The sequence below is a fragment of the Chenopodium album genome, chromosome 4, assembly GCF_948465745.1.
Source record: "Chenopodium album chromosome 4, dcCheAlbu1.1, whole genome shotgun sequence".
Taxonomy (NCBI): Eukaryota; Viridiplantae; Streptophyta; class Magnoliopsida; order Caryophyllales; family Amaranthaceae; genus Chenopodium; species Chenopodium album.
The window spans coordinates 72,258,292-72,285,230 of NC_137837.1; the positions used below are offsets into that span (position 1 = coordinate 72,258,292).

General features: G+C 33.9%; 2 protein-coding genes across 4 annotated transcripts; both read left to right on the forward strand.

The window, feature by feature from the left end:
- The first annotated feature begins 603 nt into the window (after positions 1-603).
- On the forward strand, positions 604-11,840 carry LOC145627222 (3-deoxy-manno-octulosonate cytidylyltransferase, mitochondrial-like). Its single transcript, XM_081679617.1, has 8 exons — positions 604-1,014; positions 7,632-7,677; positions 7,791-7,877; positions 8,004-8,128; positions 10,393-10,532; positions 10,620-10,671; positions 10,793-10,903; positions 11,356-11,840. Exons 1-8 carry the CDS (start codon positions 790-792, stop codon positions 11,446-11,448), a joined length of 879 nt encoding a protein of 292 aa, XP_081535743.1. The 5' UTR covers positions 604-789; the 3' UTR covers positions 11,449-11,840.
- Positions 11,841-15,279: 3,439 nt separating this feature from the next.
- LOC145627223 (uncharacterized) lies at positions 15,280-21,443 on the forward strand. 3 transcript variants are annotated; one of them, XR_014111350.1, is made up of 4 exons: positions 15,280-15,655; positions 20,443-20,827; positions 21,023-21,115; positions 21,196-21,442. XR_014111350.1 is itself a non-coding variant. In XM_081679618.1 (2 exons), exons 1-2 carry the CDS (start codon positions 15,415-15,417, stop codon positions 20,754-20,756), a joined length of 555 nt encoding a protein of 184 aa, XP_081535744.1. In that variant the 5' UTR covers positions 15,281-15,414; the 3' UTR covers positions 20,757-20,942. The 3 variants fall into 3 exon arrangements, 1 of the variants encoding a protein (XP_081535744.1); XR_014111349.1 differs by having other exon boundaries at positions 21,023-21,443; XM_081679618.1 differs by lacking the exons at positions 21,023-21,115; positions 21,196-21,442 and having other exon boundaries at positions 15,281-15,655; positions 20,443-20,942.
- Positions 21,444-26,939: the final 5,496 nt, after the last annotated feature.

The following is a 26,939-nucleotide window of genomic DNA, read 5'->3' on the forward strand; positions in this document are numbered from 1 at the left end:
CGTGCATCGTATGGGATTAATCTAGTATTGACATAAATGACACTTATCATTCGTCATTCCTGAATCGTGATGCTGGATCTATGTTTTATTATTATTATTATTATTATTATTATTATTATTATTATTATTATTATTATTATTATTATTATTATTATTATTATTATTATTATTATTATTATTTTTTAATAATAAAAAATGTACTATATTGCAAAGCTGACCTATCTATCTATTAACCTATACTAAAAGCAAATTCTCCCGTAACACTTGTCATTACCTTGTAAAAAAATTCCCGCCTTTTTCACTTTTTTTTTTTTTTTTTTTTTTTTTTTTTGCAAAATCTTAGAGAAACTATTTATAACTTATGATATTTTATTTCCAGTTTATAAATCATATTCCATATATCTATCTATTAACCTATATTAAAAGCAAATCCTTCCGTAAAACTTGTCATTATCTTGTAAAAAAAATTCAAATGAAATATTTTTGAATATCTTAAAATATTTAACAACCATGCATGCTTTGTCAGGGGTGGCAGTACAAACTACTCTGCGAAGTAATGAAATTCAAAATCACAGACACTCACTTGGAAATGGAGATATAAATACTGTGAATAATCAAACGACATGATTCGAACCCAGGTACTCAATATTGCAAGGTTTTTTCGTCAACTATCTTTTCTCACTTTTCTCCCACAATTCCCAAATATGCACCGACAACCGTAACTGTATCATTATAAATCCCTCAACAAAGAGAGAAAAACTAAGAATTCAATCAAATCCAACGAACCCCATGTCAAATTCTTCATCTTCTTCGAGCTCCTCAAAATCGTGGGTTGTTCATGGATTGGTAGTTGGAGCAGCGGTTGCGGCAGCCATTGGTGCTCATTCATACTTCTACTTCCGTCGATCTCGGAGGTTTAGGTACCGGGTTGTCGGAATTATTCCCGCTCGATTTGCTTCTTCTCGATTTGAGGGGAAACCTCTTGTTGATATTCTTGGCAAACCTATGATCCAGGTAATTTTGATTCTTTTTAATTTGCCCCCATTTTGAATTTGTTTTAGTTTTGTTCTTAAATTTTAGTTTTTGATTGACAATTGGATCTGGGTTATGATTTTTGTTGATGTTACTGCTGATTTTAGTAGTACATTTTGATGATTGTTTGATAACCCTGTTATTTTGGGATGATGAATAATCATGAGAATTAAGTTTTAACACTAGTGTTTTTTATACATTTGTCTTATTATCTTAATGATTTTTGTTTTTTAGAATTTTGGTAAAAACTTATTTTTCCAATTTTGCAAATGGTTGAATTTTAGCTGATTTAGTGATAACTGTAAATATGTTACGTTACACTCGTTGTATACAAGACCAACAGTAGAATTTATGATCTAGAAAATCAGTGAATTATAACTGTCCTAATTATACTACTGTATCCCACAAAAACAGTGAATTATAACTGTATAAGTAATATAAATAATAGTATTATATAATATTACACCCCTTCAAGATGGACTTAAGCTTGGAAGTCAAGTTGTTGTGTTGCACAGAATCACAGATAAAATAGCTTTTGTTTAACAAATCTGCCTTTAGTAGTTACTTGTTCTCTCACATAATGATAAATCCCTTTTTATATGTTTGGTGAGCTCATGAAACGTGGGGTTATGTGCAATATATTCTGCTGATCTGTTATCAATATGCATGATGACGGAAGTGGAACTTCAACTCTCAAATCTTATAACAAACCTGCCATCCACACTAACTTACTTGCGGTAGCTGACATACTCCTATATTCAGCTTCAGCGGAAGACTTGCTTACTGTTTTCTGATATTTAGTTTTCCAAGAAACTAAGTTTGAACTCAAGAAAGCACAATATGTGATTAAAGATCTGCTACTAATTGACATGAACTCCAATGTGCATCAGAGTAAGCACTCAAAACGAGATCAAAATCAGTAATAGAACAATCCCAAATCAGTAGTATGCAACTCCCTAGGACAATTGAGAAATTGAGATAAATGCGAAACTGATACTTCAGATCTGGTTTTGTGATTCCTAAATATAAGTCTGTCCACCAACCTTCTGTACACCTCAGGTTCTTTCAACACCTCACCTCACCTCACCTCACCTTACTCTGTTGAAAGCTTTAAACTAGTTAGAAGAGGAGCTGTAGTGGGTTTACAATCTTTTAACTTCAATTCTTCAATGATATCTCTAATATACTTTTGCTGAGAAAGTATTGTACCCTAGAAAGTACTTCAATTGTCCCAAGTCTTTGATAGTGAAAGCTTTATGTAATTGATCTTTCGCCTTAATAATCTGATTCCATCAGCTCCAGTATTAACCATATCATCAATATATCACTAATAGAATCAGAAAGACAGAAACTGATTGACCAATTCATTAGTGAACATAGAGTTAACTTGAGTGGATTAGACAAAACCAATACTACTCAATAACTTACATAACTCATTCCATCTCTTGAAGCCTTCAACCCATTAATTTTCTCTCTTCAGTTTACGAACTTTTGCTGCAGCTCAAGTGTATTTGGGAGGTGGTTTCATGTATATTCTTCCTCAATAACACCTTGCAAAAATGCATTATTCACATCTTGACACGAAGGCCACCTCATAATGACATAACTGCTGCTAAAGCAACTAGAACCTGTTGGTAATCTATAGCAACAGACCTCCCCTTCAATATATCCACACTACCATCAGGATTAAAATACAGTAGTGTATGAACCCATCTACACCCAATATTCTTCTTTCCTTTAGGCAGATCAGTAATATCACGTCCTATTGACTTCCAATGCATCTATCTCCTCTTTCATACCCTCTTGCTACGTGATGTCCATTTGCCACTTCATAGGCAGTGGAATCCCTGACTATTCACATTTTCAATGAAAACTTAAATGGAAATCTATTTAAAATAACAGCATTGCAAGACTTTTTTTGTAGGAAATTTTCTAACAAGATCATATGGGATCTTCCATTTCAAAAAAGAAGAAGACATCAACATCCTAATACCCTCAAATCCTAATAAGTAGGTAATTTCATCAACATCCTAATACCCTCAAATCCTAATAAGTAGGTAATTTTCCTAACAAGATTTCATATAGGTCTTCCATTTTAAAACAGAAGAAGGCATTCTGTTAATCAAAATGATCACAGCCAAAATATAATCATCCCGAAATCTTTTAGGAATGTTAGCTTGAATTCTTAGTGTGCTAGTAACTTCTAACAAATGTTTATGCTTTATCTCAACTCTCCTATTTTGTTGTGGTACACCAACAATACTTCTTTGATGAACAAATAACAAATTCAAACATTCCTCTCTCACACTTTCAGTACCAATATCAGATTTTACTGCCTTAATATTCTTTCTAGACTGAATTTCAACATGATTACGGTCATGGTCTTATAAACTTGAACTTTATTATGTAGAAGATTAGTCCATGTTATTCTACCATGATCTTCAAAAACAGTCAAGAATTAAAAAGCTCCAGTCAATGTCTTAACCTAAAGCGCACCCCCCCCCCCCCCCCCCACACACACACACACAGATCTCTATGAAATTAATCAAATAGATTTTCTGTTCTACTCAGTTTTGGAAAGGGGTAGTTTATGTAACTTTACAAATAAGCAAGTATTACTACCTTAACATTTCAATTTTCTACTATCACATTCTCTGACGTGTTTCATTTTTGGCAAGGAAATGTGTCCCATTGAAACAACTCTAATTTCTCAGTCTTATTTTCAGGATTATGTACAGAACAGTAGAAAATACAGTATAAGTAGTACTAGCCTCCCTTGTAGGCTTATTTCGAAGACCTAAAACTTTGCCTCCATACCTCAAGTAATATAGTCCTCCAATCTTCTTCCCTACCTCTGGAACTCTTCTAGTAGTATGGTCTTGAATAATACATTCTCATTAAATATATGATACTGTCAGATTGTAAGTCATAGTTATATTTGAAATCTTTTATAAAAATTACATCCTTCAAAATTAACCCAATTGGCAATATCACATCACCTACTCTCTATTACATTGTTATAATTTCCATCTGGCAAGCATGTAGGTATTGGTTCTTTTAACATTCTCATTTTAGAAAGTAATGAATCATCATAAGTCATATGATTAGTTGCACTTGTATCTGTAATCATATGATGATAGGTAAAATTTTGTGATACCTGCACAGTGTGAAAAAGCAGATTAATATGAGTTGGAAGAACCAGAATTCTTCACACCAGCAATTTGCGTGTCTCTAATTGGCTTCACCGTTCCAAACATATTGCAGTAATCATGTTTATATCCATTTCAGATCCAGAATCACCATCAATAGGAGTTTCTTGTTTTACCTCACTCTGTACAGTAGCTACAAACTTCTATCCAGGAATGGAATTCTCACTAGCAGAACTATTCTTGTTTCCTCTTCTAGCAGTATACCAATCTGGATAATCTTCAATTTTGAAATGATTACCCATTGTGTCCCTTTGTCTTGCATTAAGTAAATAAGCAAAAATTTATTCGTCATCTTCTTCTTCCAATCCCTCTTAATACCATTACTACCAAAATATTGATTTTTTTTTTGCAGTTGAGGTTTCTGAAACTTCTGCACTGCAATAATGCTCACTTCATTTGTAGATTCAGCTTGACCTTTGATCTTTTTTTGTGTTTCAACTTGCTGTAGGAAGTAGAGGGTCTTGTTCACTTGTGGCATTGGGTCCATAGTCAAGATATTTGTGATAGTGTTATCATAACCACTATCCAACCCTAACAAATCTGCATTACCTTCTCCTGATTCTCAAATTCTGCCAATTTTCGAATATAATTGTAGGCACAATCCTTTAATACTCCACAAGAACACGCCGGAAATTGTCTCAAACTCTTCAAGAGTTTGATAGATTCTTCATCTTACTGTAATAAGCCATTACAATCATGTTTAGTTGTCTCAGATTACAAAGTTCCTTCTTCAACTGATCGATTTGTGGTCCATTAGTTTGATCAAATCTCTCCGCCACATCCTTCTATAAACTCTCAGCAGACTCAAACAGAGAAAAATCACAAGAAAATTCTGGTTTCCTTGAGGTCAACAGTCATCCAATCACCATATAATAATACCTTAGCCATTGATGATACTTAGGATCACTTTCTCCAGGTTTATTAGTGAATCCGGGTAATGCTATATGTAGCCCTAAGGGCTATATGTAGCCCTAAGGGCTATATATAAGCATTAAATATATTCCTGGAAATTGTATAAAATTAGGAATTCATGACAAAAACACGCGTGAATCAGTGTAATTAGTGTTTATATTTTGATGATTTCTTAACTTTTTATGATTTTCAAGTGTAAATTTAATGCTTATATGTAGCCCTTAGGGCTATGTATAGCATTTTCCATAAGATGAATCCTAATTTGTTTTTATCTCCTTAAGCTCCTTTAAGTTTAACATTTCTAGGCCAATTCAAGAAATTCTTGTCATCATATAGCAGTAATAGCACAGAAAAAAGAGGCATAGTTAAATTATCAGATGGTGCTAAAAACAAAGGATCATAAAAGCAATTACTCATATTCAATGTCTGATGAGATGCTCTATTTTCTTCTCTTTGGCATGATCTCTGACTTAGAAAACCTTGAAAATTCTTCAAAAATTTCAAGAAGACTAGACACACTTCAATCTCTTCAAACACCACATGATCATGAATATCAACTCAAGATCAAACACTAATCCGAGAATTCCATCCGAGAATCAATTGTAAATTTTACAAATTCGTAAATGTGCTTATGTGCATCAAATTATGCAAGCAACAAATGAATTCAAGACAAATTCAACAGACTTGTTGAAACTCTTCAAGAATGACTTCAACAAAATTCCTCCAGAAAAAATCGAAGAAAAATTGAGATATGATTAGATGATTTCAATCTCAATAAGAGAACAAAAAAAAGCAAAATTTGGACAAGGATATCAAAATTTTCTGCTCGGATACTATGTAGAATTAGTGTTGTTGAAACTTCAACAAAATTCCTCCAAAAATATTCGAACAAAAATTGTGATATGATTTGAAAATTTCAATCTCAAAAAGAGAATGAAAAAAAAAATCAGCAAAAGTTTGGAAAAGGATCGCAAATTTTCTGCTTGGATACCATGTAGAATTATCTCTGCTCGGAAAAATTATCTGAGAATTTCAGTTGTACAATTAATATAATTATATAAATAATGTTATCCAAATTCTTCCACTAGCTTCACTTTAGAGAGAGAGAGCAGCAGCTGCTGCAGCAGCATCTTAGGAAGACTAGCCTAGCTAAGCTAACTGAATATCATCTTTATTAGCATAAGATTAGTTGTCCTATTCCTACACTTGTTTCTCGCTCAATCAGGTTATTACAGTTGTACAAGTAATATAAATAGTATTATCCAAATTCTTCCACTAACTTCATTCTATTATGAGAAATATTATGTTGAATTGTTCTTCATTTTTGTTTATACCCTTCCTTAATTATTTGGTTGAGTGTGCTATGAATTAACATAGCTTTAGCATCATAAATGGCAGAAAATAGGAAGAAGATGGTGGGTTTTTGACTAATAAAATGGACTGCAGCACTTTTGTATGATAATTCCACTTTCGAGAGGTGGATTCTCTCCCAGTATAGCTTTCTAAAGCTACCCCAAAACATTCAACATTATTCTACATAATTATCATTCTCTAATTAGCTCTATTCATGTAGCTTTTCCTTAGCAAACAAATTACCTTCTTCAAGCTACTATAAACTTAATTATATATATACTACGTAAAGTGCCCCTCTCCCCTAATATCAATTCATTGCAGAGTAATGTGAGATCCATTTTGAACTTGGTGTTGTCCATTATCGAATTGCACTCGTTACCCATATTAGTGTATCATCAAGGGTGGATTATGTAATAGACTGAGATTACAGCTAACTTACTCACGCAAATAACAGTAAAATAGAGAGAAAAGATTGGTTCTTTGATTAAACTAGATAATCTGATTTTTTGTAAATTGGTTAAATATGAAGAAATAATAAGATGGGAGCTTGAATATTGATTGGAAATGGCAAAAGGTTTACAAAACGATAGGTTTAATAGCTTTAGGCTGTTACTCTCAAAATAGCTTAAGGCTATCACTCTCTAACAATGGCTTTAGGCCATGACCCTCTAACAATGGCTTTAGACCATGACGCTGTAAGGTTTCCCTTGTCTCTGCCCCCTTCTCCTATTTAAAGGACCTAGCTAAATAGTACAGCTTTAATTACTAACTAACTACCCTTTGTCTTTATCCCAATGTGCCAACTAGTGGCTGCAGCTTTAAGTTGCTGCTGCTTGGTGTGGTTGTGCCTCGCCACCTTGGTTGAGATAGTGCTCAGAGGTCTCAGACCCTGTCCTTTACTCTGCTGGCTGCTGTTTGTATAAAGCACAGGTGGCTTGTTCTATTTCGTGACAGACTAGTAACGCAGTTGTTGCATTGAATAGTTTATTATTTTGAGGAAATAATCCTCTATTGTTAGTCATAGAAAAATTTCTTCTTTGTTGTTTATGTTATTCACACATTTGAGACTTTCTTGTATGTTGATTGTGTGTTTTTTTATGTCTACCTGCTGTTTCATTCTCACAGAGGACATATGAAAGAGCAAAGATGGCTTCTATGTTGGATCAAGTTGGTAACTTTCCTGACTTGGTTATTTAACAGATTATCTTGTGTTGTAGTTATGTATGTGAGAGCTGAATGTTGGTCTTCTGATGTTGAATATGATTAGAATTTTTTTCTGTGCAGTTGTGGCAACAGATGATAATAAGATTGCAGAATGCTGCCGAGGATTTGGTGCAGATGTAATAATGACCGCCGAATCTTGTCGTAATGGTATCAGTCAGGAGTTGTCTCATATTTCTTTTTTGGTTGGCAAAAAAATGGAGTATTAACTTTACCAATTTCTGTAAGGTCAAAGTTACACAGTGATTTGCTAAGGATGATGTGTATCTGTTGCAGGTGCTGAGCGTTGCAGTGAAGCACTTCAGAAGCTCAACAAGAAGTATGACATTGTTGTCAACATTCAGGGGGATGAGCCTTTGATTGAACCTGAGATAATAGATGGGATAGTAAAAGCTCTGCAGGTTTGTCTCTGTTATTCTAGCCCCCTGGAGTTCTCTCTGTCACTCTTATTGTATCACTCTTTTACTTGTTGATTGTCCTGCTTTTTTATCACAGATATTTTTACTATATGCTTAATGTTACTATATGCATTCAATGCTTAACTCTATTTAAATACACTACCACTGACCATTTTTAGTACTCCTCAATGTGCTTGTACGCCAACTATGACAATAAAGGTGAACTGAACAGGAAAACAAATTATTCACCTGTTATTGCTGCATGATTTCCCTTTCTTATTGTCATTGTGTTGATTTTTCTAGTTTCTTTTTATTATATATAGTCGATTAGGAATCAGCATTATGCTTCACCTACAGACATTTGCACGAATCATTCATTTCATAAAGTTCGATATGTACTTTACGAAATGCAGTGTGTGCAAACTAAAAGCTTGTTGGTGCATTCAAATCTGTGGAAGTGCCAGGTAGAAACCAAAAGTGAATGATTAATAGCTATTACTTTGGCTTCAGTATTTCATAGTCCCTTGAGATGCTTCATCTCTTCCTACCGGAGTCTTTTTTGAAAATGTGTATCTGCCTCTTGCAGTTCCTTCAGTCTGTCTTTTCTTGGATAAACTTGCCTGTTACCCTTTAATGTGTTTTCTGCTTGTAATAAACTCAAGTACTGCTTACTTGCTCACACAATATGACTGGAAATTTGGGAGGGAAAGATTGGTTCTTGATTGCAAAGATTAAAGCTTTTTACAAACTAGTAGCTTTTGGCTACCACTCTTTAAGTTAGTGACTTTAGGTCATATATCTCCTAGAATTCTCTCACCAATTGCCTGCCTAATCATTTCTTCTATCTCCCTATGTATGTACATGAAGGCTAGGATGATTCTAGACTGAGAGTTGTCTCATCTCTCATGTGCACACCCTTTTTTGCTGATTGTTTTGTTGCTGTGCGGTGTTGCATTTCTCTATCTTGGTTGGGTTGTTTTTGTCTTCTTCTCCTAGTATATGTTAGGACCAGAGTTGGCATCTCTCAGTTCATTGCATATTCTCCCTTATTTATACTAAATTTAATGATTACTAACATTATTTGACTACCCGTAATGCCCCTCCCCTAGGCCGGTTCATTAAACTACTCCCAATCAAACCCTTGCCCATTGGGGTTTGGCTAGTTTTTTTTCCCGATTGGGCGGAGTTGATGAGAAACCCCAAAACAAGAAAAAAGGAAAATGGGGCAAACTAAAGGGAACAAAGGAGTAATAAATATTCCTTTTTTCCCCCATTTTCTTGTTGTCTGTTCACTCATTTCAAACTATTCAAAGTATTTTGCGTGTAGTTTGAGATTCAAATCACTGACATGATGTGAACTACTTAATTGGTAGCTTGTAGTTGCATGTTGTTGTAATGGACCTGGTTCTTGCACCCAAGCCACCAATACACGTTCAATATTGTAGAAAGGGGAAGAAAGGCAAACAAGCAGCCACATCACAGCAGGGAGGTGCACAGCTGGCGCAAGGGACAAACACAATTAATGTTTATAGGGGGATATGCAACAACCGGTAGTGGAGCCTGGGAGTAGTAATGTAATGCATTGTAGGATGAGACCAATAGTAATTAATGTTAGGGTATTCTGGTAGTATTGCTGTAGTATATTAAGAAAGAGGACTAGCCTTGAAGGGATAGGCATGAATTGGGTTATTGGAAATGGAGAGTGGCAGCCTCAAGTTGCTAATAGAGATTTGTAGGCTAAACCTACTAGCTTTGTAAGCTTTCAGCCATTCAATCAAAACATTAAGCTATCATCTTTATTCATTTGCTTGGTTTAATCCGAAATCCTAAGTCAGAAATTCAGTCTACTACAGTTGTCACCAAAAAAAAAAAAAACCTCTAAATGGCTATTAGATTATAGTCTCTCGGGCATGTGGATAGATTTCTTACATCTTCAAGATCTAACATTAGTTTCTTGGGGTGAGCTGAACAGATGTCCACTATGTCTATATACTGACTGTAAAATCCACCTTAATTTCTTTTCCTACCCTCTGTGTCAAAAGCATTATTGTTTCTGAACATAGGAGTACATTATTGTTATTCTTGTGCACTAAATTCAATTCCGATCATCCTATTATTATGTGAATCTAGGGCATTCTTGCTCGTAAGCTTCCCTGTATTTGCTGCCACACTGAAAAATCTGATTCATATGCTTTCTTGGCCAAGTGATAATAAGCAGGCTCATATTTGTAAGGTTTGTCTTATATATACTTTCCCGATCCTTGCAGTCTGCCCCAGATGCAGTCTTCAGCACTGCTGTCACACCTTTAAAGCCTGGGGATGCTTTTGACACAAACCGTGTGAAATGTGTTGTTGATAATCTTGGTTATGCTATCTACTTCTCCAGAGGACTCATCCCATATAACAAGTATTGTTTCTGATCTATATCTTTTCCTAAAATTTCATAGTTTCTGTTTGCTCTATTAATGAACTTTTCTTGTGCCTGTTCTTCTAGATCTGGGCAGGTTAATCCGGATTTCCCATATTTGCTCCATCTTGGTATTCAGGTATGGCATTGATACGTTGAATTTGCCTTTCAGAGATGATACCGTTAGAGGAGTACAGACTAATTTAGATCCTTCTATTTCTGTATGTCTATGACACTTTTTTTTTTCCATGTATTTACAGAGCTATGATGCTGAATTCCTCAAAATATATCCAGATTTGCCACCTACACCATTGCAACTAGAAGAAGATCTGGAACAACTCAAAGTCCTTGAGAACGGCTATAAACTGAAGGTTGGTGTGTGTGTGTGGTGGTGGTGGCTGGGGGGGGGGGGGGGTGGAGGAGGAGGTGCTCCATCATGTTACAAATTCGTTTATATATTATAATCCATATTTTTGCTTAAGTTGATGTGTCTCCGTATCAAGAAATTACAAAATAATAACTGATTTAGCTTTTGATTCAAATTTGTCTTTGTTGAGCATGGACTGTAAATCGATTGGTTCAAGAGAGTGTATCTCTTTTCTAATATTTTCTGGTGTGCATCTCTTACAAAGTACTGGAGTACTAGAATACTATTAAAAACATGTACATTCAATTAACAATATCTATTGTTAATCTTTTTGTCAAAAGAGATTAATAATAAATATGACAGTGTTTGATGGGTCATTGTGTTATCACCCTTTTCCATTGCTGCATTCTGAGTTTTGAACTCAAATATTCATTCTTTGATATCTCTAATCCACAGGTTATAAAGGTTGAGCATGAAGCTCATGGAGTCGATGTTCCTGAAGATGTAGAAAAGATAGAAAGATTCATGCGTGAAAAGAACTTATCATAGTTTTACAAGAGTGCATCACGGAATAACAGACTGACTCGGTGTGATTTTAGTGAGGTTTGTTTTTCTTGCTGTCTTTATGCTTTAGACAATTGAAGAGAAGAACATACTTGTCGATGAACAACTTTGGATTTTTTTTTTCACTGAATATAAAAAGTAAGATAGGTGAGAATTGTGTGAAGAAACCTTTTTGACAGTTTCTACTCAGCTTATAGTGGATTGCATAGCTTCTTGTTAGCTTCAATTCTATCTCTATACACGATGTAATAAAACCGTTTGAGATGGAGGTGTGTAATTTGTTGTCATTGATATGTTGAAACCCAATCAGTGAACAGGATTTGTAATGTGTTTCTATAAATCTCTTGAATGATTTTACTGCATTCTCTTCCGAAACATCTACCTTAAATTCATCAGTTATTATGTCTTTAAATTCATTCTGTTGTCGATAGACTTACCAACTGATTTATGTTTTGCTTAAGATCGTCATTACTGACATTAGACTTCAAGATACTCACCCGAGCAAAGCGCAAATCATTGCGGCCGAGTCCAAATAGAGCATAGGACCATGAACATCCAAGATAACCAACACACAAGTGCTCGACGAGTTAGTAAAAGGATAAGGGATAACATACCCTGAGACTCCTACAATTTTTCCAAGCAAAACTAACATCATCTAAAATGATCATGCACATGTGACATAACAAAACCAGCAAATTTATGTACCTTTCCTATCCAACAAAGTTAAAAAGTTTTGTGCTTTCAAAAATAAAGTAAAAAAGTTTTGTCGTTTAATAAAAAGGAGTAACTTGTTAAATTTGAACTTTTAGAATCAATTAAACAAGGATCATTAGGATCAATGGTCGAGCATTTTATGGAATAATTTGTTAGAAACTAATCCGTATCAATTATAGAAACAAAGGTAAGAGCACTTGTGAGGAGGGTTATTAATATTCCTTTTTCCTTACCTTTAATTATTAGTGAATTTGTATTAATTTAGTTCGTATATATGATTATCTATAAGAAAATTTGTGGTACGTATTAATGTGTCATAAGAACTTTTAATGCACCATACATTCATACTTTTGATGACCTCAAATAATTCAACCCTTTGGGAAGTAGATTGTGTTGTGTTTTTTTTTTCTGAAAAAGTATATTATTTTGTACTTTAATGAAAAACACATTTTTCTAGCTACCTGCCAATATTAAGTTAAGTTAAATTACCCAAAAAAAAAAGAAAAAAAAGGGTGGTCCTGTAAATTTGATTTTCTGAAATTTGATGCGTGCTAAATGCCTAAAATAAGCAAATTAATCTGATCTGAGTGTTCAATAAAGTCCAACATATCAGACAGTAGGTAAGTCAAAATTCAATAAATTCAAATTGAATTTTCTTATTTTTGAATGATTGACATAGCCCAATCATGAAATTTTAAGAGCAACGTTTGATATGGATACTTCACAAATCACACATGAGCTGATGAGCCAGGCTCAACCCAGCACAGTGTATGGACCAGCACAACTTTTATCCTTTTGTTGGCAACTTTTGTCCTTTTGTGATATTATATTATGAGCAAATGACAATAATAATACTAACAATGATAAGATAAATATTATCAAGACAATATCTAAACTAGTACAAACAATATGGTTTTTAGCGTTTAATCAATACAAATTCACTTTTATGGTACTAGTTATCTATACTCTACTACTTATATTTCATAATAAATCCTCTTTTCAAGTTTACTTCGCAATAATAACTGTTTGATAAGAAAGTTTTGACCAAAACCTGAACTTAGTTGGCAATAGAACCTCAAGCGTTCTTTAGCTTCCGGCTTTACCAAGGTAGATAACCCAACCCTGCCTTCCTTACATCAGGCTCAACACAGATCTAATTCGTTTTCTACCTTAGACCGTAATCTCTACTTAAACAAGATATATTGTGTTTTTGATGAACTATTAAATAGAAAACCTCTTGAAAGAAAACTTTTTATTTAATAAGGAAAGATTACAACACTCGTATCTTACAAATTACAATACACAAACTGAAAGCTTAAACAGACATAAACTAAACTAGAGTTTCTCTACTTTAAGAGAGATGGAGAACCAATCTCTCTCTTAAGGTGAGTACTTCCTCCGTGTTTTTTTAAGTGTCAGTTTGACCGGCACATAATTTTAGGCAATTTAATTGACTTAAATAAAATAAGAGGTAAGTGGGATAGTTGGAATATTAAAAAAGTTGTAAAAGAAAGATAGTGGGGTTAATAGTTTATTAAAAAGTAATGAATGTGAGAGGAGAGATATAATAAAAAATTATAGTAGTGGGTTTGGATGGGGACCATAAGAGGAGAGAGATATAATATTTTAAATGTAGCTTTTTGCCAAAAAAAGAAGTGTAATACTTATTAAAACACGATCGCATTTGGTAAGTGTAACACTTAAAAAAACACGGAGGGAGTAGTTTTTTTCTAGAGGACTCTCTAATGTATTATGAGAAATGTTCTAGCTAACTCCTTCAACTCTGTCTTTCTTCTTATTCTACCATCCTTTTTTTTTGAAATAAAATTGATTCATAAATAAAATCATACGACATCTACAAAGAGATTTAGATCTAATCTAATAAATACATAATAATTGAATCAAATAAAAACATTCCGTAAGCAAAGCTACGATCGTTGTTGCAAATTGTACATTCTTCATACCCTCTTTCATATCATCGTTGTGGTTTACAGCCTTCATCGGTGAGGGGGTCTATTGATCTGTTGTAGCCGTGCAGAAATTTTCCGCCTGATTCGCCGGATTGTAATCGAAATATTAACCTCTTTTTCGATCCCGCACAAAATTTTACCCATGAAACAACTCTATAGCAATCCATGAAACAAAAAAGCAAATCCTCCCTCGAAAGAGAGAAGAAAAACCCGATCTTTCGAAGTAGCCAAATCCTCCTATAGAAGAAGAAAAACCCTGTCTTTCGAGGGAGAAATATTCCTCCTAGAAGAGTAAGAGTTATTATAAACCTAAAACAATAGAAAAAACACACAAAAACAAACGATTGGGGCTTTCCACCGATAAAAATCGATGGAAGCCCCTCCAAAATTCAACAATGGAGACTAGAATTTTAGAGAGAGAAGAGAGGAAAGAGAGGCTAGGGTTTTTAAATCAGGATTTATTCTACCATCCTTAATATAGCAAAAGATTCTTAACTTCTACCGGCACTCATGACTCACCAAGTTCATAGAGAACCACAACTTTTTACAAAGATTTTTTCAAAAGAAATACAGAAGATAAAAAATATGGCTATAGTAGATTGCATGATTGTAGTTGTGGGCTCAGAAATCCATGATCTCGTCCATCATCATATCTTGTAGACCACCCTCATTGTCTTTACTATCTTTGTAATGGACATACATAGGATTATCATCTTCTATGTCGAGATCTTTAACACATTTGGTAGCATATGATTCGTCCCACATCATGAAAGCTTCAAACAGATACTCACGTCATGCTTGTAGGTTTAACCCAAATATCACTTATTTTATCGTGGATTCGTGGTCTATTGTGACACATAATATATCACGAACTCATTAGTCATGTCGAATATTATTTTACTTTTTCCAATAAAAGGTGATCCATAAAACATGGCTATTTAATATCTTATCGTAAATTGATCGGCCCGACCAATATCATCTTCATAGTCCAGGAAACCACTAATGATGTCAATTTCAACAGATTTGTCAAATTTAAAATTTTCCCTTCCGTTGCGATCGTAGAATCTGTAAATTTCCTGTGTGCTATTGTTAATTCCAAAAAAAACTTCCTTAAAACAGCAAAATTTAAATACCAAAAAAACAAACACAATTAATACCTTGCCTCATCCACTTCCCACTTACCACATCACATTTCCACATCCCCACTTTCTCTCTCTACACGCTGATCTCTTTCTCTCTCCTCCATTTTTCTATCTCCTCCATTTTCATGGCGATTATGCTTGATTCTCTCCTTCTTCCTCGAGCTTCAGCTTTTCCTTCTGCTATATTATCTCCGATTTCTACTTCATCTTCTTCCTCAGTTTCTTCTCTCAAATTACCTGAGTTCAGAGGCTTGAAGATCAGCTCCGATTTCTCGACACGTGCTGTTAGATCGGTTAGTTCGCTCGCTAGAATCGTTCCTCGTTCTGGTCGAATCGTTTGCGAGAGCTCTGATACTGCTTTTCAATGTGAGTATGATATAATTTCTTCTCCATTTTAGTTATTGTTTTTTGGAGTTTGGATTGATTGTTGCTAGGTTTTTGGTTTGGGCGTTTACGATGCTTTGAATGTTCTGAAATTTCAATTTCGATTCTGAATTTAGGAATTTTTCGATGAGTATACTGTGATATATGACCTATAGAATGATTTACAATTTCAATTTCAAATGTAAAAATTGATCGCTGAGCATAAATATGATAATAGTGATATTATGACCTAAATTTCAGTTTCTATATGGCCTGGAATTTTATTGTGAATGTAGATATGATATGGAAAGTATACAATGAACTGTGACCTAAATGTCAGCTCTAAAATGATCGAAAATTTTCAAAGTGAAGATTGAATGGGCGAGATTTAGCTTGAGATTAGGAAATGAGGACTGAGGAGTCAATAATTGATGAGAATACTATGATATAGGAATAGATTAATTCAATGTTCAATTGTGCTTCAAGTTTTTATTCTGAATTGATCTTGAGTTGCTGTGAGAAAACAATGTCAAAGTTATGGCTTCTTATTGAATAATATGTCCGTGTTTTGTATCAAATAATATGGAGGAATTGCGTTACATTCTTAATAATTAATATCATTATAGTTACGAGTAGAAATTGGACTAAGAGATATTGTTGTAAGCATTAGGAGTCCTTTGATAGTTTGACCATCCTGAAGTAGAAGGTGAAATATTGGACTCTGGCATAGGAAGACTGAAGTTGTGTTGTTGGAATTGATTTGATTGAGTATAAGCTGTACATTTCACCTGGTCTAGTTTTATGAGGTTTTGATGTGATTTTGTCGGTGTACATATAGTGAGAAGCTAATTTCCCTATCAATTATTGACCACTTATCCTTTTCTCTCTAATTCTGATGAAAGATTCAGCAAATGACCGATTGGACTATGTGTGTAATAGTAACATATGCTCCTATGATTACATTCCTACACTAGAAAGAGCCAATAATTTAATGTAGTGTTTGGTTAGTTGTTCAGCTAAGAAATGAAATGGAATCATTAGTATGAAGTATAATCTAGATTCCTCTGCTAGCAAAGGCATTAAACACAACAAAATAAGGTCCATATATTATAGTAAAATTAGGTGACAAAAAGATAATGTTCAACTAATTTGAAATTCAAATATGAAAGAAAGAGAGAAGTGGGACAAGGGTCACTGGGTGAGGATATATAGAGAATAGGATCTAAGGATGGAGATAGGAGGAGGGAGGTTTTCAGTTTAGAGGATTTCAGGTTAGTTTTAGGAATCATGAATTATTGAATTGTTACTGTCGGTGGAGGAATGACTGTAGTTGACAGGAGTCAGATACCTTCAAGTAATGGAATTGGTTATCAATGTGTACCTACCAAACAGCAGATGAAGGAATCTGATCCCTGAATCCGTTTATTTTTGTCGTTCTAAACATGTTCTTAAAGTGAAAACATAGCCTTTGGGATTTTTGCTGAAAGAATAAAAGTGCCACATCTTCTCCAAGCTTGAAGCTTAAGTCTTGGGCACCTGAATAGTTTTCTTCATTAGATGATCAATAGTTGCCCACCTTCTCCAACCTGCCAACCAAGTAATTATTTATCCATTATAATTCGAAGTTGAGTAGTATCATGTGTTGGCTATTTACACCTTTTCTCAGAATATATATTGTAGATATATTGTGATAGTGACTGTAATAAGCTTATTGGAGTGCAATACTCAGCAAGTTCCTAGGAATATCTATGGTAACCTGTTAAAATGTTGTGTATGCAGAACTTGGATGCTTAAGAATGTCACAAGATTTCTTTTGTTGGGCATTATGCTATGATAAAGGACGTGCATGTTTCGTAGAATTGTAGAAATAATAGTGAAGGAAAACAGATTTATGAATGTGATATCTTAGTCATACTAGCCTAGTAGGAAAATGTAGTACCGTTGTACTAGAAACATGGCGAGTGGATGCTATTGGGGAAAGTAAATAGCAATTTTTTGGACATCATAAATTAGAAGTGTACCAATGTTAATCTTTCTTGAGCTATATGAACATAGGTCACTTGAGCTATACAAGAGTTCATTTGTTCTATTACTTAATCTTTCTCTCCCTCTCTTTCAAATTAGTAGTACTGAAGGGCCACGACTTGTCTTGATTCTTGATCTTTTCATGCTTTCTATCTTTCGTAAGGAAATATGATAGTTCTCAAGCCAAAAAAGATATTGTGTTCTTGAATGAAGATTCTACTTGAGTTATGGGGCCTTTGTAAATTTACTCTTTAGAACCATAAAATTTGGGAAGTTTGGCAGAATGCAATATCAAATTTCAAAGTATTACACTATTACCTATAATTTCACTGTAATAAATAATTACATATTTTCTTAATTTATCTATGCCATATTTTACCTTATATCTAAAATATTCCATGAATACTTTTTCTTTTTTCAAATAATATTAATACATTTAGACATCTACAATTATGAAAAAGATGTTTAATCTCTGGAGTTATTCATTAATTTGAATGTTAGAGAGAGTTTATATAATATATATTAATCTCTGGAGATATCCATTATTATGAATGCTAGAGAGAGTTTATAATAATATATACTTATGGCATGCTTGGATTGAGAGGGATGCATTACTAAGGTAATAAAAGTCAAACTGAACAAAATGCAAGTAAATATAAAGGAGGAGAGAGTGATGGTGTGATTGTAAGAGAAATTATGTAGTGATGGTGTGGTGAGAGGTAAAGGAAGAAGAACTATTACCCCCATTTTCAGGGAAATAGTGTAGTTACACTAGGGGAAGGGTGGGTAACTATTACTCTAATTGTGAGAATAATGATTCCTCCTTTTCTCTCTTTTCCTCATGTCATAACTACTCTATTTAAACACCTTATCTTCCACAACACCATCTCTAATCACATAATTAAGCTTTTCCTAGTTTGACTTTTATTACTCAATTCATTACTCCCAATCCAAACATAACCTTATAGGAAATAGAAAATATGAAGTAATTCCAGCATCACTTGTAGCCTTGTAGGTACCATCTTACTCCCTTTGTTACAAGATAATATTAACAGGCCATCTTTGACGTTGATAGTTGAATCTTTTGAAATTTAATTGTAAATATCTGTCATCATATTATATTATATCTATCGAGTGACAGAGTGTGAATTTTTTTGTAAAGTACGCCTAGAAATCTTCACATTACAAAATAGGATACATCTTGGGAAATATTTTGGATAAAGTTAATGAGCTTTGCCCACCAAAACAAATGCAGTCTATTCTTGTGAGTCAATGTTAGTTTTTCTTTGATCAAATAGTGTTACAATGATGTTAGTTTCATACTACATATGAATCAGGCAATACTTACTAGGTAATTTTTTGTCGCTCCCTTGCTATGTTGATTTGCTTAGCATACCTTACTATTTGTTATTCTACCGCTGCTAGAAGAAGGTTGAGTAAAATATTGGCATGTCTTTGAGCCTTGGACTAGGAGTTTTTTTTAAACCTGTTGTAGGTCTTTTGGGGGGATTCTTTTGGGCTGTGTTCTGTGTATGTTGATATTATTTTCTTATTTTTCTACTTGTTAGAGGTTTATGGGGTGATTGTAAGTGTCAAGTATGTTGGAGGTGTAATGCTCTTATTTGTAATATTTCTATTTCCCACTCTAAGGTTCATTTAAGCACTCAAACACACTTCCTAAGACATCTAACTGAAACTGATTCAAAAACTAGATAAATTGAAGTCACTTAATTAGACCATCTCCAATGGTGAGACTCAACTTTGAGTATTGAAATACAAAATGAGTTGTTTTTTACCTCCAATGGTGAGACCATACCCACTTCTCAATTTAGCAACTCATGTAAAGTCCAATTCCCCAATGGTGAGACTTTCTAAAATATACAAATGTCACTTTCAATTTATGGACCATCAATTATTGTAAGATTAAAAAATAATAAAAAAAAGTAAAACTTAAATAAATTACAAAATATATTAGAATATTGCCAAGGGGCCCACACTTTTTGTCAAATAAGACTCAAAGTTGAGTATCTAAACTTAGCAACTTTCTTTTGGAGTTGCTAAGTTTAGGTACTAACTTATTGGTATACATTGCAAAAAATGCTCTCTCTTTCCTAAAAATACTTACTTGAGTCTCACCATTGGAGAGGGTCTTAGGGTTTATAATTTTTCCAATTTTTTGTTACCGGCCTCTTTTCTTTCAACCAGGCTTGAGGTCTGGAGTATGTGGAACTAAATTGGAGTCACTTTATGGGTTGCTTTAAATGTTCTTCTAAGGTTTGCCTCTCTTTTTTGGGAAAGCAACCAGTTTAGTTGAGGGTTGATGATTATAGGCTTATAGCCTATTGGTATTTATTTGCAAACACAATTCTTTGCTTACAACCAATATCAGTTTAACTAATATCAGTGACCGATTCTTTTTTATTGCTTTTTTTCCCCATCTCTTCTGTACAAAGTTCCCTGTTCCTCACTAGTCAAGCAAGTAACTGTGGGGGAGGCTGTGGAGATTAAAAGATGTTGGGAACTCATTTATCCTTTCACTTAGATCCAGCAAATTACACAACACTGTAAATTTTCTTTTAAATTGACATCTTTAGCTATTGTATTGAATATTTGAGAGTATTGCTTAATAATATGCCCAAGTTTCTAAGTAAAAGATACGTGGTATTATGTTCTTTTTTTTTTTTTTTTTTTTTTAACTTTGGTTTTAGTATATACTTAAAGAAACATCACCCTGTCTTATACTTCTTTTGGATGGAGGAATGCAGTGCCTTCTGTAAATGAAGAAACCTGGAAATCTTTAGTCCTGGAATCTGATTTGCCTGTCATGGTTGAATTCTGGGCTCCATGGTGTGGACCTTGCAGAATTGTCCAGCCTGTAATTGACGAGTTATCGAAGGAGTTTGCTGGTAAGCTGAAGGTGTTCAAAGTGAACACTGATGAGAGTGCAACCATCGCTTCTGATTATGGTGTCCGAAGCATTCCCACAGTTATAATCTTCAAGAATGGCGAGAAGAAAGAAGCAATTATTGGTGCTGTTCCCAAGTCTACTTTAACCTCCAGCATAGAAAAGTTCTTGTGAACGTGATGTAGTGGATGCCTATGCGGGATTCAAACTTTTCTAGTGTTTCATTTTTGTCCTTTTTTCATCAGGTATTATATGGTAATGCAGTGCTAGAACAATAAATTTCTGGTGATCCTGTATAGTTGATGCTATTGTATTTGGGTTCCTTGGAAGATCAAGTTAAATTTTCCGTAGTTGTGGATACATTTGTATCTGTTCTTATTTTTGGTCTTGCCTTGCCTATACATGCTTGCTAACAATCTACCATATTTTCTTGGATCCAGATATAATGGGATATGGCAATTGTTTTATGAAGATCCATGCTAGATAAATTTTACTTCGTATTAGGTTTGGTTCTGCTTTTGAAGGTTTTGCAGGTATTCTAACCTTCATGCTACAACCTTAAGCTAGTTCATTCTGGATTGTACTCGATGATAAAGATATACTTACTTTGCAGTCCTTTAAAGACGTTACGCAAGTGCAGTTTGTTTACTCTACATATATGGGCTCCAAATACTGTGAAAGCAAAGTGACCTCAAGAGTCTTGGACTTGGGAGTTCAGCTCTATTTGGCTGTTTAGCTTGTTAGTGCTCTTGTAATACAGGAGTACGTAGTTTTGGTCATTGAGAAACGTTGAGGGTTGTGCACTTGTGGTTTAGTATTATATCATCGTACCCCAAATCACGTCTGAATGTTTAGCTGGTTACTGTTGTGAACTTGTGATTTACAGGTACTGCCAAAATACATACGAAGTACTTCATTTATTTTTCAAAGGTAATCATGCCATTTTGTAGCAATTGAATTTTTGATGGACCAATATCCAATTATGTAGTATTAAATGGGAACTTAGGAATCAGTAAAGTCATTTGCGTATCAATTATCCTTTGTTATCATGAACTTTGGCTTAAGTTTCCAAAAAAAAAAAGAACTTTGGCTTCCGCGTCTTCGCCATGCACAGAATTGTAATAAACTAATAACTGAATATTGTTTTTTCGAATAAAGAAGGCCAAAATCACTACATCGAACCTAACATAATAATTTGGATTAAAAAAATCCAGTTACATGTGCTGAACCGATGAAATTCAAACTACAATTATAAAATGTGCAATTTTCAATCATGGGGGTGGGATATGGTTTGGATTAGTCACTCCTAGATTTGTCAATGGACTATGGAGAATACATTCCAAACGCGATTGCTAAACACTGTCAACAAAAATGATCACTACCGTTAATATTTGGTGTGAATGGATAATCATACCCTTACTACTTCACCACCCCTTATCCTCCCGGCGACTCACAACCTCTTCCGATCGTGATGACCACCACCACCACCCTGACCGGCGACCAATCACACCCTCCTCTATGACGACCCACCACCTCCCCTCGCCGGCGGGAAGGTGGTGGTTTAATATTTTTTTTTTTTTATTTCAAGCAACTGCGGTAATCGGAGCCCAAAATCGGTTACCGTGCATGGTAACCAGTTTTGGGCTCCGGTTATCGCGCACGGTAACCGGTTAGGGTGGTGGTGGTGGTGGTCGTCGTCGCCGATCAATGTGGTGGTGGTGTTGTCGTCAATTGGGGTGGTGGTGTCAAGGTGTTAGTGATTGGTGACAAGAGGAAAGATAGTGGTGAAGTACTATGGTCTATGGGTATGGTTGTCCATTCACACTAAATGTTGGCGGTTTTGATAATTTTGGCGGTATTTATATTCCTATGATTAGAGTGGCTTTATGACGATACTTCCTCCTTTGATAAACAAAAAATTTATAAAGTTGATATTTTGAAAATGTATATCGTGACAAATTTAACAAGATCCGATATGATTAGATTTTTCATTATGTATACTTTATAAAACCCGGTAAAGGAAACTGTAAAAATAATGCTACTGTCAATACATGTAAACTAAAAAAACAGAGCAAGTATTGCAAAATAGAACAGATTTAACGCTATACATTTCAAGTATAATCCTTAATTCTTAGATAAAATTATAAACTATATTATAAGTTTGCTCCCTCGTCATTATCTCTATCCTACTCTCAATTTCAATTCAATTCCCACTCTCACTCTCGTTTCTACTTTTTCAAGGGCCTCAACCAAATACGGGATTTGATTACTAATGATACGAAGTACAAGTATATACTTGAATACTTCCTCCGTATCACTCGCAACAAAGGAGTATTATTTGTGAGATATAAAATATTTCTTTGTTGCGAATAATATGTAACGTAGGGAGTAATTACATCACATGCTTAGTTTCCACCGATCAATCTTTCTCACCCTCCTAACACAACAATCAATATTAAATAACTCCTTTTTTTACTTACTAATTCTAATTGTTACACAAAAATTAATTTATCTTAGGCCTCGTTTGGTTGACACGGGAAATAAATTCCCGTAGGAAGTTGTATTTCATGGGAAGTTATTATCCTCATGAAATTCCTAGGAATTTCTCAAAGTTGTTTGGTTATGACAATGGGAAGTTGAAATTCCCATGAATTTTGATTAACCAAGGGGAACCTTGGTAATTTTTTTGTTTTTTTATGTCAACCAAACAAGTATCCAATTTGTCAATTTCCATGAATTTTCAGTTGCTCCATTTTATTTTGTCAACCAAACAAGCTCTTAGTATGTAATAAAAACTAAGATAAAGATAAGCAATAAAATTAATTTAACCGACATTACTACAAATAAACCCTAACATGGTTGGTGGAATGTACTGGGTTCTAAAAAAAAAAATGGTTGGTGGAATGTACTTGCAATAAAATTTAAAAGTGTTGGTGCCCCATTTTTAATTAGGGCTAAAATTTCCACGCATCTTCTTTAATTATAGAGTTTGCTGGTGGGTTTACGCGGCATAAACGGTGCTCATTACTCTTTAGATTCCTTCTTTCTCTCTCCAATCTCTTCATCCTATCTCCATTTTCCTCAATCCCCATTTATCTATATTAAGATATTTTCTTTTTCCTCAAATCAATGAAAAAAAATATTAATTCAGATATTTTCTTCTGCCCCAGTTGAAACCCAATTGCTAGATTATTACAGGTACATTTCTCAATTTTTTTTTTTAAAAAAAAAAAAATTGTTTTCCCAATAGTTTTTCTGGTAAATTCCCATCTGGGTTTTTTGTAATTGTTGTTATTTTATTGGATATTTGGATGCATAATACTCGTTTTTTTTTTTAAATTGTATGCTTGATTAATTTTATTTTTATACAAGTGAATAGCAGTAGTTTTGTTTGATTTGGGGTTATTTTTTCTTTGAAATTGTTTGATTTTAGCTTTATTACATGAATGCTGTCGCAAAAACAGTGATTTAGAGAAAATGTGATTTCTGGGTTTGACAAATTGGAAGAGATTAAAACCTTTTGATGTTCATTTGAGTGTGTTTTGTACCTTATAGAAATTGCGAACTTTCTGTGTGATTTGTTGTTTGCAAGTTCAATTGAGCTTGTGAACGAAATTAGGCAAGTGGGTTTCATATGATATCCTCTTTTACTGGTGAAAGTGCAATATAATGTAGTATTGAGGAATTAAGTTGTTGTGCATATATATATCTTAGAGAGGCTAAATCGGTTAGGGTTTAGAGGTGGGCGGAGGAAATGATTTAACTTAAAAGACGGATTCATCTGCCCGAAGGTTAGAGAGAAACTTGTTTGGTCTTGCATTGCACTCACTCCCTTCTTAGGAATGAGGTTGAAGTTTTATTTTGACAGGCCAATAAGATATCTCCCTTTATATCTCGATGAAATTTTATCGATCCTGCTTTCTGCTGTTGAAAGTGTTAATTGTGGTGGCTTGTTCATGTATCATTCATTCCTAAAGAGTATGTTAGAGGAACTCGTGATTGATGTATCTGTTTGATCAGTATCAAAATGATTTAGAAAATGTTTGACAGAATAGAAACAATTTGATTAGGAATTTATGGTGTTGTAGAAAGCTGGTGAAAAGAATGCAGCTATGGTTTATTTCAACTTGGAGACCATTTAGTGTAGCGAAGGGGCATGCTATTATAATTGTCCTAACATTTTTTTTGTCTAATTGTTACCACGTGGTTAGCTATGATTGAAGAAGTTTTCTGAGTGTGGTTAGGCATTCAAGCTTCACTAGATGTGGCTGTGATCACAATGTTGTAGTGCTATTAGTGGATTAAGTCTGTTTTGGCTGGAACAAAAGTTCTTTCTAGTAATATTAGTATTCCTATACATCTCTGGTTTATTAAGTGAGTATATCTTCTTAAGCTGAATATTGTTTTCCCTCTTAAGGATAGGGTGCTGCATTCGTATCCCTTTACCTTCCTCCTTTCCTTCATTCCATAACTTGCCCTCTAATTTTTGTTTTTGTTTTACCTCGTACTTTGTCTTATAAGGAACCAAGCAATTGTAAGTGAAGCTTGAAGCCTGATTTTTATTGAGATTAAAACTTAGTCTACTCTAGAATGTTTATCTGTGAACCAAATGTCATCTAAAGGAATTCAGTGGATAATGGGCTATCCATTTTATGCGACTATGTGAGAGAATAAGATTTTTCTGATTCTGTGAAGTAGTTTTACTTGAGCACTTTTGATTAAATTCTTAACTTGAATGTCAAAGAGAAAGGTTGAACTTGACACCCCCTCCCCCCCCCCCCCCCTCTCTAGACACTGGAACACTGCCAGCTGTAGGATCCTGTCTGTCCCGTACTGTCTATTGTGTTAGGAATCAGGATGTGTTCCAAAGCAAGTATAACAATTTTTTGGATCAATGTAGAACTTCAATATTTATTCAAGGTCTAAGATTGCTACCTGAATTAACTTTATCCCTAAGACAGAAAACTTCTTTAAGTCTAAGATTGCTACTTGTTCTATAAGCCTGATTTTTTTAGAGTTTAATTGTGTCAATAAGATATTTGCAGTGCATTGATTTGAAGTACCAATGTCTGTAAGGGTTGTATCAACTCAATCAAATTTAATAATGGTTAATGTTTGTTTTTGTGGATTCTATTCAGATTATTTACTAAAGTTTGCCTGTGCTTTGCTCTTATCATTATGATGGTGTTGAGTTACTGTACAACATCAATTTTGATGTGTTATAATTAGGACTTGAGCTCAAGAATTAAAACTTAATAAATGACTCTGAAACTGTTGGCCTTTATTTTTCGAGCCATCATAGTAGAGTGGAGTTTGTATTATTCTGGATAAGAAGTCTCTTCTTTATCTATGCTTAAGATATTTGCTTCATTTAATCAGATGGTTGACTTATTATCTCTGAAACCAACTATAAAATTTTGCATTTGCTTTGTTGCTAACATCTCAAATGACGACCTTGGGCCGGATGTATCTGTTGAACCTTGAAGCTCGACAAATTTGTAATGTCTGCCTATTAATTCTAGGTCATGTCTTTGGGAATGTCTATGCTACATGGAATGTGCATGTTTAGATATTTAAAGATTTTTTCTTGTTATACAGATGTAGAATTTTAAAGGGCGTTTTCCCATCATTCTAATTTTATCAACAATCCTTATTCTGGACCTCAATAAGTCAGTCCATTCAGCTATTACTTGAACTAGGTTAGATCCCGTGCCATGCACTGTAATCTATAGTTAAAAACTAAATTAGCCTCGTGCGATGCACGACATAAAAATTTCTTTGAAATAAATATATTTTATATATGTACCTCATATGAGAGAAAAAAAAAATAGAAACATAATCATTAATTGCAATGGTATTTAGATCTAAATAATTTTGAAGATAGTAAAAATTTAACCAAATTATACAATAAAGAGTACTCTTAAACCAGGAGTAATTATATTTTGAAGCCAGATAGTTTTTTTTATAAATCCATAATAATGTAAAAAAATAAATAGAAAATAACATAATATAATAATTGTCTTAAAAAAAAAAAAAAAATATACTCCGAATGTATAATTTAATAATTTAAGGCAAAATTTAAGAAGGTTTCAAAAAATAAGTAGAAATAAAAATAAAATTATGATGTCAGTAATTAATTTAGGAGGGAAATTTTTTTACCACAACTTGACATTTGTACAATTTAAATAGGGGATGATGTCAGCGGTTGTTACTTTAGTTATATTTATAGATTGAAAGTTGAAATATAAGCTCTCTATCATGTTCTTGCATGCAAATCTTTCCTCAACACATCTTTTCCTGTTTGATTAGCTGATTTAAGGTTACCATATATCTTAATAGGGATGGACTTGATTCATA